Source organism: Neomonachus schauinslandi, chromosome 1 (genome assembly GCF_002201575.2).
Source record: "Neomonachus schauinslandi chromosome 1, ASM220157v2, whole genome shotgun sequence".
In the NCBI taxonomy this organism is placed as follows: Eukaryota; Metazoa; Chordata; class Mammalia; order Carnivora; family Phocidae; genus Neomonachus; species Neomonachus schauinslandi.
Window position 1 is genome coordinate 10,247,383 of NC_058403.1, and position 15,121 is coordinate 10,262,503.

Sequence of the window (15,121 nt, forward strand, 5' to 3'; positions counted from 1 at the left end):
ATTTTTATGGCACAGAGTTTATGTAGATCATGTCAACATCTAAAAATACAAAGTTCGCACTAGTAACAAGTGGTAGTCTATTCATTGACCACGTGTAGATGTACCATTATAACAAGAGACTTGAAAATCTGACTCCAAAACAGATGTGAAACATGCATGATGGGGAATGCTAGACATAACCTCCAAAAATGTAAAGAGTTAACAAAGAGAGCAGACTGCTGGGTGGGCAGCCCCTGCATGAAACTGGAGCCTCCAGTAAGAGGGAATACAAAGTAGCCACTATATAGTGGACTTTGTTTCTCTTACTGGACATTTCTCACTAAATCCCAGAAGAGTTGCTGTTAATGCTTTTTATTTTATTTTTTTAAGATTTACTTATTTATTTTAGACAGAGAGAGAGAGCACAAGCATGAGGGGCAGAGGGAGAAGGAGAGAGAATCTCAAGCAGACTCCTTGCTGAGCGCAGAGCCTGATGCGGGGCTCCATCTCACGACCTTGAGATCAGGACTGGAGCGGAAACCAAGAGTCAGATGTTCAACCGATTGAGCCACCCAGGCGCCCCACATCTTATTCTTTTCCAAAAAATGCAATAAACTCTTTTCCAAATAAATGCCCATGGAGCAAATGCATATTTTTTTTTAAATGAGCATTTAGCATCAACCACAGGCTACCACCAAATGGACAAGAGGGTTTCTATAAGATGTATGTAAACGTCAAAGGAATGCAGTCCCGAGAATGCTCGAGAATGCTCAAACCCAGAAGGGTCGTGATGCGTATCTACACAGCCTTCTACACCGTCTCCCATGCCTTCAGCTGGAGCCCGGCTGCCCAGCCCAGACGCACTACAGACGAGAGGCTGGCTGTAGGGCGAGGTGGCAGGGAAGCCACAGACAAACCAGAAAACTCTCGAGCCTGAGTTTCCAGTTCCTCCCCAACTTGACTGGTTACCAGAACCGCCCAAGAGTAGTCACCATGAATTCAATCCCCCTGGAATTTCCCTGCCTGACCAGAGAAGCAACAAGAACCAGGCTAGTCCCACACCCCATCATCGTTGAAGAAGCACAGTGCTGGGTCTTAGAGAGGGCAGCCCTTAGAAGGAATCAAAGTGTGCTTGGTTCACATTTCACCACAAGACAGGAGGATCCTCCAACATGCAGCTGATGTTGAGCATCCACAGGAAGGCACAGTCTCATGAGAGGGGAGGGAGTGAGAGAAGGCATCCAAAAGGAAGCTGGAACAAAAGGCCATGTGCGCTCTCCTCCGCTGCCTGCCCTGGGATCCAGAGACAGCTGCCATCACCAAGGTGGTAACGAGGCAGAGAGGGGACCTCCCATAGCTCCCAGCCCCTGTGGTCCCTGCAAGTCCCTGCGGATCTGTGGACTCCAGTTCTCCACCTGTGAAACCTGATCGCAAGCAGCCTCTAGCTCTGCAGTGCCGGATCTTTTTGGATCCTCTATGGATGATCATCAAGGCTTCACCCACAGGCCCCCTCACTGATTTCATAGGAATGGAGTTGTGTGCAGTGTGAACGTCTGTGAGAGACTAAGGAAGGAGAAGATGTTCACCAATAAATTACTGGCAATTATCTAGGTGGAGTGAAATTTTAGGTAGTGGTTTTTTTTTTCTTCCTTATATTCTCTCACATTGTTTTAAAATATTAAAATAGGCATGTAATCATTTTGTGACTATAAAAACAGTATTTTAGTTCTGAAAAAAAAACTATTTTAGAGGAGAAAAATAAGCTGTATATGATGATTATGAAAACTATCAGAGACAGACGAATTTTTTTTAATTGAAGGAGGAATTGAACTCAAATCTAATTTGTCTTGAAACTTAAACTGCAAAGCACATGTCCTAATATCATGGTTTACAGGGTCCGTGAATGCCAAAGAAGTAAATTAAGAAGTCAATTGGACAAGTGGTGGGTGTCACAATAGATATTGGTATTATTCAGTTACACAAGTGAGTTGACAAATCACAAGGCCATGTACCATTTGGTGTTGAGTGGCTCTCACTATGATACAGTATTATTAAAATATGGGCATTATGGTTTTTGGAAGGAATACAAAGTACACACTCACAAAGAACACACTCTCATCATAGCCTAGTTCATACAACCGAGAAATAAGACTGAAAACACTCTGGCTTCACTTCATTCTTTTTGCAACATCTGAATATGCATGTTCAATCTCCTGGTCAGCTGGACATGTATTCGTGAACTCATCCCTAGCATAAGCATTGTTCAAGTATCTCCAGATGCCAGTCATTTCAGAAGGAAATTCAAAATCTCTGTATCTCTTGGCCACGATCTGAAAATCAAGAGGAAATAATCAGCAAAGGAAAAGCCCACGAATGTAGACAATCAGATCAGACAATCCACTCTTTTAAGGTGTGTAATATATTCTCTTTCTCAAGTCCTGAAGTATTCTTCTTACAGCCAGCCAGGCTACCCCAAATTTCACTTCAACTTTGCAACAGGAAAGTTCATGAAAGTACTGGGCTCAAGAGTGGCTCCACACAATCCTGCCCATCAATTTATCCTAGATAGATCTTGGGCATGAATTTGGTCTCTACTTTGGTGGACTTCTCCTTGTCTTGCCAGCAGTTCGGGCTTTGTGTGTTCTGCTGCTGTGTTATTTGGTGCCTAAGGATTCATGAGGATCTTTAGTTTAGACTGTGCCTGATTCACTGTGAAGTGCTCTCTTTTTCCTACTTGCTGAGCTTCACCTCCTAAAATCCCAGATATCTGTGTATATTATTCCTACAGATTTCCATCATTCTGTCACTGAAGAGCTCACCTCATTGTCAACAAAGGAACACAAATCCTTATCCTCATGGAAATGGTGGATGTGAGGACAGGGCAATTGAGAGTGAACTTCATGGGAAACACAACAGTGTGAGATGTTTCCTTTGGCTGGAGGGGCGTCGGTGAGGAATTTGTCAGAAAGGACAATATATTCTGCTGGGCACTTTATCAGGTTCCTGGGGCTGCTGTAACAAAGTACTATAACCTGGGTGGCTTAGAACAGAAATTTATTTTCTCGCAGCCCTGGAAGCTAGAATTCCAAGATCAAGGTGTCAGCAGGACACATTCCCTCTGGGAGCTTTAGGGAAAGATCTGTTCTCTCCCCAGTTTCTGGGAGTTTCTTGACTTGCAGCAGCATAACAGCAATCCTCACATGGCATTCTCCCTATGTGTGTGTCTGTGTCCAAATTTCCTTTTTTTATAAGGACACCAGTCCTATTGGATTGGGGGCCCACCCTACGCCAATACAACCCATCTTAACTAATTACATTTGCAAAGATCCTATTTCCAAATAAGGTCATGTTCTGAGGTACTGGGGATTTGGACTTCAACATACGAATTTGGGGGGATGCAATTCATCCCCTAACAGGGACCCAGGACTACAAAGGTCAGTTCTGCTTTGTTGCCTCCTATTGCATTGGTTTCTGGGTTGTCTGGACGAAGTGAACATGGGACAACACAAATTAGAAGATCTTTGGGACCTATCACTCAGATCTTGCAGGCCAGAAGCCACTGATGCAGCAAAACAAGACAATACCACTGTCAGAAACCCTCCTAAATTGTTTGACCTCTTTTACCTTAATTCAACCTTACTGCTATTAATGTTAAGAATTCTGCTTTCCTTTTGTTTGCAAAAAGTCAAGGTTAGGGTTAGCGCATCCTCCACTCTGAGGCTCACAGATTAGGCAAGAGGTCACCATGGCTAAAAATGAAGCCCAAGCAATTTACAGTCTCTCTCTTGACTGGTTCAAGGACTGCTTCTTTTCTCTACTCAGTAGCCACAAAGCAGAATGCCACATCACTTCCCTCCACTTCCCCTCCCTGTTCCTTCAGATTAAGGGACAGGTGCCAGAATACAAAGATGGCGCCTCTGTATGGTTCCTCCTTCAACTCTCCCTCCCCAGAGATCTCAGCCCAGAAGTGATCTGTGTGGGGCTGTTCCCTGATTCTCCTCTCATGGCCCCAGTCCTCAAAGAAGTTTGGTGTTGGGCATTTCAGGACTGTACTATTTACTTTTACAGAAATCTGAACTTTGCTGAACATACAGGGAAGCGTGCATTGGCTCTGTGACACCACACACCAGACAAAGTTTCTTAGTCTTCGAATTGGTATTCTGTCCTTTTCTGGTTTTATGAGAGATGAAGCTTTACTCTATTTTTTCATATTGTTTTTGGTGGGTTTATAAATTCCTTTACTCTCTCATCTTTTATCTTTTATCATAAATTCATATCATAAATATCATAAATTATATATCATTCAAATTATTATATCATTCATATGGTGGGTTTATAAATTCCTTTACTCTCTCATCTTTTATCATAAATTCCTTTAGACCGAGTCTCATTTCCCTTCCGAAGGTGCTCCATTCTGAAAGATTATTAAGTTGTTTGGCATTTTGAGTGCTCAATGGCTTTGAAGAATTTGCTCTCCGGTCTTATATTGGAGCCAGGGACTGCATTATTTTACTCTGAAGTTTACCCCATCTACTGAAATTTAAAAAACTCTTTTCTTATAGGAGCTAAACAAGTGGCAACCGATGGTGTATGGCTGGGGCATTTCTCTTGCTCTTCCCCAACCTCCATGTACCCCTTCCCCAACCTCCATGACCATATAATGGTCATGGCAATGACTACAACACATCCACTGAAGGGACTAAACCACCCACAGCTACATAAATATCTTGTTGAAAAATGGCTCCCAAACATAGGAGGTTTTGATGAGTTGAAATGCTTTCATTACATTTTAGATGTTGGGAAACTGGCAAAGTTATTGAAAACAACATTCACTTGAGGGCTCAGACACATTTTCAAGGCTTGGATTTCAAGTTAGTATCCTTCAAGCACACTGGGGAAGAGAGAAGAGGAGAAATGGGGCAAGGATTGGGAAAGGAATTGGGAAGGAAGATGAAATGCAGAAACGAAAGGCAAGGCAATGATGAGGAGCAACCAGGGGTAGCTGGTAGCCTGTAGGAGTATCAGCAACACAGATTAGGTGAGCCTAATTTGTAAATTTCTAAATGCCAATGACATGCTTTATTAGACCACCGGGTCCTTGATTTGGACTTCCCTGTGCCTTTTTGCCCATCTCCCCTATCCTTCTACCAAGGACCTAGGTTTGGACTTGGTGGAATTTTAATCATAAAAGTGCCCCAGAACAAGGCTTGGCCTTCTTCTTGGGGCCTTCAAGGCTACTGAGGGCCAAGAACATTGCAGTTGTAATAATGATAACAATTAACACCTATAAGTGACGTGAAGGCTGGGGGCACCATTGAGAGCAAGCCATAACTCCGGAGGCCAAGTGTAGGGCCATCTACTTTGGAATCCCCCAGGGTCACCCCCGGAAGTTCTGATTTAGGAGACCAGAGGCTGGATGGGGGATTTACAATTCTAAAAAGCTCCCCAAATAATTCTTATGCCTACTAATGCTGGAGAACCAGTGGTCTAGAGAGCCTTTAAACCCTAAAATATATGACGCATGATGCTGACTTCCCATTCAACTATCTGGGAAGACATGATGCCAAACCTGGCAGAGGCCCAGCCAAGGAGCTCCTCCCTAGCTATAGGGGGTCAATACTAAGAGCTGAGGAGACACACCTCTTGCATCCCTATGCAGAGCCATTTCCCCCGCCAATCACCAACAACTGACTGAATTCACACTGCCGTACTCCCAGAGTCGGCGCATCGTCTCCAAGCCTCAAGCATTAAATGCCAGGTATAGTCACTGTCGCCCTCAAGTTGTCTTGCCATAACTTTTCTTTAGGCTGTGGGGGTAAGACTTGGAACAAGAAGCAGTGAGGATGGAGGGGTGAGAGCCAAGCTCCCAAATGTTTCTTGAGACCACCTGAAGAATACCTGGGAATATCCATGTATCTGAGACTGGGGATTCGACTGCCTCAAAGAGGAAAAAAAAAAGAAACTGACTTTTTAATTCAGGAGTCTGCATTTTAGATTGTTTTGATGTCTGGCCAAAATAAGACAAAGCCCCATTCGTGTATTCAGCACCTGCAACAGGAGGAACATCAAACCTTTATAATGTGAAGCTTGGGTAAGAGGTTACAGTCGGCTAACGTGAGCTCATCCCCATCCAGGAACTTCCTTCCAGAAACAGCGACGTCCTCAGTGCTGTAAGCATCGATTTCATCAGGCAAAGGGCTATTTAAGTAATTATCCAGCTTCTTCAGGGCCTTCAACAGGTTCTTTTCATAAACTAGAACACAAAGGCAGAAAATGACTAAGATAAGCCATACGAGTTAATGTCACCTTTCTCTAGATATCAAGGAAGGAGTCAATCACCTTTCCCTCATGGCACATGGCTGGGCAGCACCGGGGAACTGGAGGGAAGGATGTGAATTTCTAAGATCTGCATAGAGGACTCACTCCTCCCTGGAAAATAATTCTGCTGTCTACACAACACTGCTCCTTCTTGAACTCATCCACGTATTCAAAAATATTTATGGGAAGCCCATAAGGAAGTAAGCACTGGCAAGAGCGTCATTGAAACTGATTCCCATGGTGCAGCAGGCGATTCCTGGTGGGGATTCTTTTCCCCTCAAAATGTTCTTTTCTGGGCTCCCAATCTCGATCTCCTGAAACCCACATGCAGATTCAACACTAGAGGTACTTTTTCCTTATTTCTAGATACAGGTCCCTACTCCCAGGGACATTAGTCAGAACTCCCAGGATCTTAGAAGCCACACCAGAGGCTGAGCAAGGGGCAGTCCAAGTGGAGAACACTGAACAGGAAGATGGCAGGTACTCACTCTCGTTTGCATCCTTCTTGGTGTTTTTTATAAATGCGGAGAATTTGGCAAACACATCATTTCCGGCAAAGTTAGAGTCAGGGTGTTGGGTCCCCAGCTTAGGGTACCTTGAAAAATTTAGGATTGGAGTATCACAGATAAGCAATGTTTGAGTTGGGCTCATACAAGTGGGGCGAGGTGGGCGGGGGGGAGACAGGTCTTTCTCTGAGAGGATATATAAGAAAAAAACTTCCCCCTTGAATGTTTTCCTAATCTTTTTATCTCCAAGCTTTGGAAGCAACAGTCTAGGGAGAAAGCACTTGCTGTTCTCATCCTGGCACACCTTGGACCCGGCTGGTCTTAGTTTCCTTTCAAGTAAGATGAAGGTGGTGCACTAGAAGGTTCTCTTCCAGGTCCGGCACTCTGCAACATCCCATGGTAACATGCACACCTTACCTTTCAGCAGTGGACCTAAGAAATGGCCGACCCATTAGACATCGACCCACCTCCTCCCCACTTCCTGCCATCAAACCGTAATTGCCAACCTGCAGGTGCAAAGCAGAGAGACCCAGGCCTATCATCACTCAAGGCTTCTGATCTTGCTCTGTGTTTTCTGTGGCACACCGCAGTACAGCAAAGGAAGTTAAGTGCCGTGGCCACGGAAAACCAAATACACGAAGCCAGGAGCTTTCAAATTGTCTGTGAAGGGGGAAAAGTGACAATCAGGTTGTGAGTGCTGGTTTTATAAGGCCTACCTCGGGGGAGCCAGTTTCTCCTCTAAAAACTCCTCGATCTTATTCACATCCGTCTTGACTTCACCATCAAAAGTCATAAAGGGAGGGTTTGTTCCAGGAGCCAGATTTTGCAGGTCTGCAGGTTTCCTGGGGGGGGGGGGGGGGGGGAGTGAACAGCAGCTTTTGTAAATAGTTGGCAAGGTGTAGACTCATTTCCAAAGCTTAGCCGGGTCCTCCCCAGTTTACAAGGAGCAACCCTTGAGAATGTCAAAAGTGATCGTGGGTTTACAAAATGTCCTACTGACAACGAAAGTGTGGCTCTTCTCTGGATGCAGAGGTGAGAGAAAGTGAACTCTCCCCAGTGTCCTCACAGGAGATGTGCACACACAGGCTTTTGAGAGGTTCTCCGCTGACCAGGAACGGGGTAGGGGGGGAGCAGGTTCCTTATGGTGCCCCCAACTCCTCCCTGATCACGTCTGATCCGATCCTGTCATTACTGATGAGCCCAGACTTGGGCTTCAGTTCAGAGTCCTGACCGAGGATGGATGTGCCATGATATCGCCCGTGGGTCCTAGGAGTGTGTGCATGAGAGTGTGTGCACATGTGAGTGTGCCTGAGTTTTGAACGTGTGGGTGTGTTACATGAGTGGGGGGGGGATATGAGTGTGGGGTGTGAGTGTGGCTGTGAGTTGGGTGTGGGTATGAATGGGTGTGCCTGGAATCAAGTAGAGTTATTTCAATAGTGCATCTTACCTCTTCAGGTCCACTGTTGTCACATTAAATATAACGCCCTTTAGCCAGAGAATCATAAAGAGGCGCTGGGAAAACGGGCAATTCCCAATACTCTCACCATCATAACCAGCCTAAGTGGAAAAAGGAATCCTTATCAGAGCCAGCCTCACAATTGTAAGTGCCAGATTCCACACCGCGCCGGCACAAAACCGTTAGAGATTTGTGTTAATGGTCATGACGCTGTAAATACCCTTCTGGGGCCATTTCACTGAGCCGCTGAGCTCCACTGGGGTGAGAGTGTGGGAAACACAGGGACGGGCTGCACCGAGCATTTCCTTCTTCCTTCCCACCACTCACCACTTCCTGCCACACTGGGCCTCTGCACGGCTTCCGCACAGGGAAAGATCGGCAAGTGGGAACTCCCTTTGTTACCCAAGAAATGCTCTTTCCCTCCCTCTGTCTCGAGATCCTCTACAGAAACAACACACCTCTTTCCAGGATGAGCAGGCTTAGAAACACCCCAGCAGACTCTCCCCCTGAGACACCAGCCCTCATGGTCTCTGCGGTGCCTGTCTGCAGAATGAGAGCGTTGCCTTATCTGCATCCTAGATCCCTGGACGCTATAAAACTTGGATGTCCCCTCATCTGATTCATGGGGTGGTGGAGAGCTGGGGGGCATTTGTACCGAGAAGGGGGATTATTACACAGTTGGTGTTGGGGGGGGGTGACTCCTCCCTGGTGACCCAAAGCAGGTCACATCCACACACAGCTCCCCCAAACACAGACACACCCATACTAAACACACGTCCTTCTCGTGGGCTCCTGGCAGAGGGGAAAGGCAGGTGATGGGGAAGAGAGGAGAGGGGGGGCTACACACCCCCTAGGAAATGGAGCAGTAGAATCAAGGCCAACAAAGAAAGCTCCCAAATGTTTCTTTCTCCTGCCATCTTGCCCCCAAGCCTCATGTCTCTGACAAGCTTGTGGCACAAATAAGATGCTGCTGGAAAGGCAAGAAGGTGGCTTGGACATGCTCTTCACATCTCCAGACTGCAAGCACCACACCCAGCCAGACCTCAGTGACAGAAACAGCCACAATTAATCCAGCCGCACATAGTTAGGAGAAGCCGGAGGGGAAAGCACCGTGTCTATAACCGGCCTCAGAGGACATGAGGCAGGAAGCGAGCTGCTGGCTTGGGAACTGAAGAAAGGCGAGAAAAGATCCCAAGAAAACTGGACCTTCAGAGAGATAGTGTCCTTAAGTCACCTGAAGGAGTTGTTTTTTCTTGTTTTTTTCTTTTTAAAGATTTTATTTATTTGACAGAGAGAAAGAGCGAGAGCAGGAACACAAGCAGGGGGAGTGGGGGAGGGAGAAGCAGGCTTCCTGCAGAGCAAGGAGCCCGATGCGGGGCTCAATCCCAGGACCCTGGGATCATGACCTGAGCCGAAGGCAGACGCTTAATGACTGAGCCACCCAGGCGCCCCTGGAGGGGTTGTTAATAAGATGTCCTAGAAATTAAGAGGGTAAGAGAGCCTCAGTTTTTAAAAGATTTGATCGGCCTTTTTACAAAAGACACATCCAAATGGCCAATAAGCACAGGAAAATGTTCCTAACATCATTCGGCAGCAGGGCAGTGCAAATTAAAGCCACAAAGAGATCCCACAGCATACCTCCCAAAACGGCTAAAACGAAAAGCTCTGACGATACCAAGTGTGGACAAGAATGCAGAGCAACCGCACTGCCTTTCGCTGCAGTCGGAGGGCAAATGACACAAATACTCTGGAGACGTGTTTGGCTGTCATCTACCAAAGTTAAGCATAAACCCTACAGCACGCCACTTCCACGCCCGACGGGAGGGAGCCCTGAGGGGCACGAGAGACACAGGTGTTGAGAGAAAGAAACCAAACTCATAGGAGTTCAGACACAGGCAAACTTCTCTGGGTGACTGGAATCCGAAGAACAGTTGTTCCCTGGAAAGTCAAGTATTATCCGGGAAGGATGGGAGGAAGGCTTCTTGGTAGCAGAAATGTTCTAGATCTTGATCTCCATGGTGGCTACACAGGTATATTCAAGCGGCAGAGTCTTAGGTTTGGGTTCTGTTACTGCATGACTTAAGGGGAAAAAAGGTAAAAATCTGAATTAAAACACTGCAGAGAGTTGGATTCAGTAAGTCTTGCCTGGGGCCCAAGAATATGAATTTTTAACAAGCTCTTCCGAGGTGATGTCACACTGGTGGCCAGAGACCCATGAAGGTGGATTTAATGCACATCAAGAGGCACCAACGGACTTCGAGAACTGGATTCAGAGTCCTGGAAGCTCCAGGCCCTTGCTGCACACCCGTCCACCCCCTCTAACTCTCCAACCCCTCCCCCACCCCCCAGGCAGGTGCTGGCCTGTCAATCCAGCAGGGGGAAGGGGCTGAGCACTCCCCCAGCTGGAGTCTGAAGCTTCCTGGCGGCGCTGGAGGGTTGGGGAGGTAGGCAAGCAGGACCCCCCCCCCCCCCCCCCCCCGCACTGAGTGGGCATTACAACTCCCCTGCAGATGGGCCCTGAAACAGCACCCTGCTTGGCCGCCTGAGGCCATCCCCTGCCCCAGGGTCCACCCCCTCCCAGCCATTCTGAAAGCCACCAGGGCTCCTCCTCACTCCATTCTGGAGCAAGAAGAGCAGAGCTGAGTTACATAAAACTTCAGGCGGCTGGCTGCAAGGACCCCTCCTAAGTCCCGGTGCTTTCTTAACTGCTGCAGGTTGGGGCAGAATCAAGCCAAGAAGAGGGGGCGGGGCCCCGAAAGCACAGGGACAGAAAGCCACATATTTTGGCCAGTCCTGACTTGCTGGCAGCTTCTAAACCTCTTATTTTTAGAGTGGTTACACTAAGCACAGTCAAGTCTAAGATAATTTCTGCAGAGTGGGGCAAGTGTTTCTCTTTCTCCCTTGTCTCTGCAGCCTTGGGAATCCTGTCATAACTCATTCCGAACGTGGCCAAATCCCCGCAGAGCCCGTGTGTGTCTGCATTGACGGGCATCGACAAAAGCTCATCTTGACAAAGAACTCCAGGTCTGGGAAGGGGCCTGTCCCCCCCACCCCCAAATTGTTCTTCAGGCCACCTCCTGAATGCTGGAGAAACTACTTCTCCAGGAAGAATAAAGGGGTTAGGAGCAATCCGTCCTTTCAAAGTAAAACCTGCCTTTGCCACCCAGCTCTGCAGACACAGACACTTGGCAACAGGCTCCTTTCTGGAACAGGGACGGAGACAGGTGGCCAGAGGATGGCGCAGCGGCCTGCAGGCCAGGACGCCAGGAGCTCCCAAGGCAGGGATGAAAGTCACAGCTGCCTTCTGCACGTCCCCCCCATGTGGCCCCAAAACAGGACCACTGCAAGCCAGCGGGGCTAGCAGGCTGGAGGCTGTCCGGCCTTTTCGAGAATGAGTCCGTTTTCGAGGATGAGCCAGCCACGCTGGCCGCCAATAAGCAGGATTTACATACTCGGTGTTGCCTCATCTTAAATGGCTCTGAAAACACTTTCCCGTCTCGCGGTCTGTTGTAAATGAGGGGTTCGGGGGAACACATGGGGGGGGGGAGCGCCGAGGATGCCTCGCTGCAGGGTTTGATTACTTTAATGTGCTTTCAGTGCTAGGACACGCCAGCAAAAATAAAGGCGGAGCTAGGCAGTCTCCACAGCCCGGTATTGAGCAACACTGGGAGGGGATGGTGTTGGTCATGTTCATTACCCACTCCTACTCATACGGTAGGAGTGAATAACTGACTCCGTCGCCATAATTGAGATGTTTTATGGTACCAAGTTTTATTTTCCGTTGCTGATAATTCTCCCAGGCTAATTACACTCTGGGCTAAAATTTCTCAGCAGAGTTTCTCAGCCCACGGGGGGAAATTTCTGTATGTATACATTTCTGATAAAAATCAGATGAAGCAGGGTGAGCGATCAGTGTCTTGTTTCCAGTGAAGACCCAGACGCTTGGGTAACCCAGAATTGCGTGTCTGCCTTTCAAATGCAACTGTTCTGAGGGCCTGTGATGGTAATTCTAGAAAGGAAAACACAAATGCCTCCGACAGGGTCCGAGGCATTCCTTTTGCCACGGAGGGCAGCTGTGGCCTCGAGGGGGCTGTAATTCTGTGGGTCCCGGCCTGCACCCACCTGCCCCACACAGAGCCCCCCGGGGCCCAAGGCCGAAGGGTCCCCATGTCACCGCAGAGCCTGGCGTCCCTCCTCACCTCAGGCTTCTTCAAACTAGAGCCTCTCCCACTTACCCTCTGCACACTCAAGCTTTTCAGAATTTGTGGGGAAAATATATTTTTTTTTTTTTTCAAATTTCCTTTCACTGCTTTTTGCTTCAGGCAGATGACCTCTCCAGCGCTGTACTGGGGTTACAGGGAAGGGGCACGACCCCCACCCCCAGCTTCCACTAAAACGCCTCCTGTGCTGCCACTGCCTTCGAGGGACCAAATGGACCCCTGGCATCCCGGCCCAGACCTGACGCTGGGGTGACAACCCCCCTCAAGGCATTTTTGGCAGCTCCTCAGCACCGCTCCCTCTCCTTTCCGTCAGAGCAGGCCACACACCCACCACCTTGATTCTCCAAATACTTGGCTCTATCTTCTTTCTAGAAAATTCTATGGGGGCCTAAAGGTTAAACACGTTCTGTAAAGTAAGCCCTTTTCCCCTCCCCTACCCAGATGTAAAATGAAAGACAACTGGGGCGGGCAGAGGGAAGATAAAGGAAGAGGCAATAAATCACTAATATTCTCATTGTCCCTTAGCTGATAGCTGGCTTTCACCCAAGGGAGTAGGACAGCATCCCAAGTGCAGGGAAGTATTCCAGACCGACCCCGCAGGAAACCAGGAGGGACGTGGGGGCGAACAGCTCATTTGGCTCGTCACAGGGATTGAGAGAAAATCAGTGAGTCATGACAGGCTGTCCTGTTTCCAGCATGCTGGAGGCACTCAGGCTGAACACAAACAGTAGCTGACCAGGGTGGACAGGAGGCAGAAGGCCGAGTGTGACGTGGGAGGCCGCGGGCAGCCCCCTCGCAGGTTCAGTGTGTCTATACTGACTGGACGTCTCCACAAGGCCGGGGCTCCCTTCCTGACACCTGACTCTGGGGTCTGATGAACACCTCTCACGGTACCTGAGGACTCAACAGTTATCGACCACGACGTGGGGTGCCTGGAATCCCCGGGGTTCGCAACAGAGAAATGTGGGAGCACTGACTGCTCCCCGTGCCGCCCAGCCTGCACCCACCCTGTCTCTGCACCTGCCATTTGGAGCAGGTCAGGACTGGGAGACCGTCCCACCCCAAGGAGAAGGCCTGTGGGGAGCAGTAGAAAGGTGGGGGCACTCCTCCTGGGTCTCTTCCGGCTCCCATTTGGAAACAGGTCACTCTAACCCTCAAAACGGGGGTGTCTGGAGGGAGGGACCCATCTTCATTCATCGGGGCCACTCCCACCAGCCCTGGCAGAGTTCCTGGCACACAGGAAAATGACCAGAGGCCTGAGGCCAGTGGCTTCCATACACCTGGAGCCTGGCTGGCCTCAGAAAGTGCCTTCCAGGGCGCCTGGGTGGCTCAGTTGGTTAAGCGACTGCCTTCAGCTCAGGTCATGATCCTGGAGTCCCAGGATCGAGTCCCACATCGGGCTCCCTGCTCGGCAGGGAGTCTGCTTCTCCCTCTGACCCTTCTGACCCTCCTCCCTCTCATGCTCTCTGTCTCTCATTCTCTCTCTCTCAAATAAATAAATAAATAATCTTAAAAAAAAAAAAAAAAAAAGAAAGTGCCTTCCAGCCCCTCCCTGCTCTTTCTTTTCTGGGCCAGCTTCCATGAACTTTTCCCTTTCAGAAGCTCCAAATTCTTCCCACTAAGATATCACCCATGGAGAGTGACGGTTAACAGTGGGGAAGAAAATAGAAGGGGCTGGAGGGAGGGAGGTGGGGGGGAGAGGGAGTTGGTGGGGAGGCCTGAGTTACAGGCTATAAAGTCTTCCCCAAGCCTCTTGAATCTAATGGTTTGACCTAAAATGCAATATTTAAGTAGATCTGAGACTTCCTGATTTTGAATAATTCTGTGAATTTTTAAAAAAATGTATAATTCTTTCCATCTGCCTGATAAATGGAAGTTTCTATTTTGAGGCAGCACGGTCAAGGGGAATGAGCGCAGGCCGTGGAGCCCGGGAGAGCCGGTGTGAACTCCGGCCCCACTACCGACCAGTGTGTGACCTTGGGCAATTCACGTGTTCTCCCTGAGCCTCAGTTTCTCCATTTTAAAAACAGGGATAAGGAGAGCCACGCCTTGCAGGATCTTGGTTTGATACACCTGGGTCTCCCGGGCACTCAATAAAGGCAGGTTATTATTGTCATTATCCCCCATCAGCAGCATCAACATCATTACTCCACCAAACGGGAGGGCACCAGAACGGACAATTACGGAATTGAGGGAACTTTTTAACAAGGCTCAATTAGTGTGATTTTCGTGCCAAACCCTTAAAAAGCCACAGATCCCCTCCCCCGCCCAAAAGTAACGCCTCCTATATCTATTCCAAGTGAAAATTAACAACCGAGGTCGTTTTCTTAATTGCAAAAGCAAACACATCTTCACCAGGAGGCAAAAAAGGGCAGGGCCTGGGCTGGCATTAATGTCTGGGAGCTACACCAGCCTCTTGGGGAAAGGTCCAGAGGAAAGAACATCTGGACAGCTTGTGCGCATCTTGACCGATGGCAAGGCTGACAAGCCCCAGGGGACTGCTTTCTTCCCAGGAAATGGCACCAAAGGCCCCTGCTTGTAAAAGTGAAGGGGATCTCCTCTCTGACTTTTGCCATTGGCGCTAAGGGACCCTGACCGGTTGTGGGCTGTCTTGTGTCCACTGTCACTGGGGGAGAGTGAAT

General features: G+C 48.5%; 1 protein-coding gene across 1 annotated transcript in view; it reads right to left on the minus strand.

The window, feature by feature from the left end:
- Window positions 1-1,807: 1,807 nt before the first annotated feature.
- CLIC6 (chloride intracellular channel 6) overlaps window positions 1,808-15,121 on the minus strand; it is a 41,296-nt gene continuing 27,982 nt past the window's right edge. The window contains exons 2-6 of the mRNA XM_021677975.1: window positions 8,251-8,360; window positions 7,520-7,645; window positions 6,786-6,892; window positions 6,051-6,232; window positions 1,808-2,309 (exon numbers count right to left, since the gene is read on the minus strand). Of these exons, the coding sequence (XP_021533650.1) occupies window positions 2,148-2,309; window positions 6,051-6,232; window positions 6,786-6,892; window positions 7,520-7,645; window positions 8,251-8,360 (687 nt within the window). The 3' untranslated portion in view covers window positions 1,808-2,147. The remainder of the gene's footprint in view (window positions 2,310-6,050; window positions 6,233-6,785; window positions 6,893-7,519; window positions 7,646-8,250; window positions 8,361-15,121) is intronic.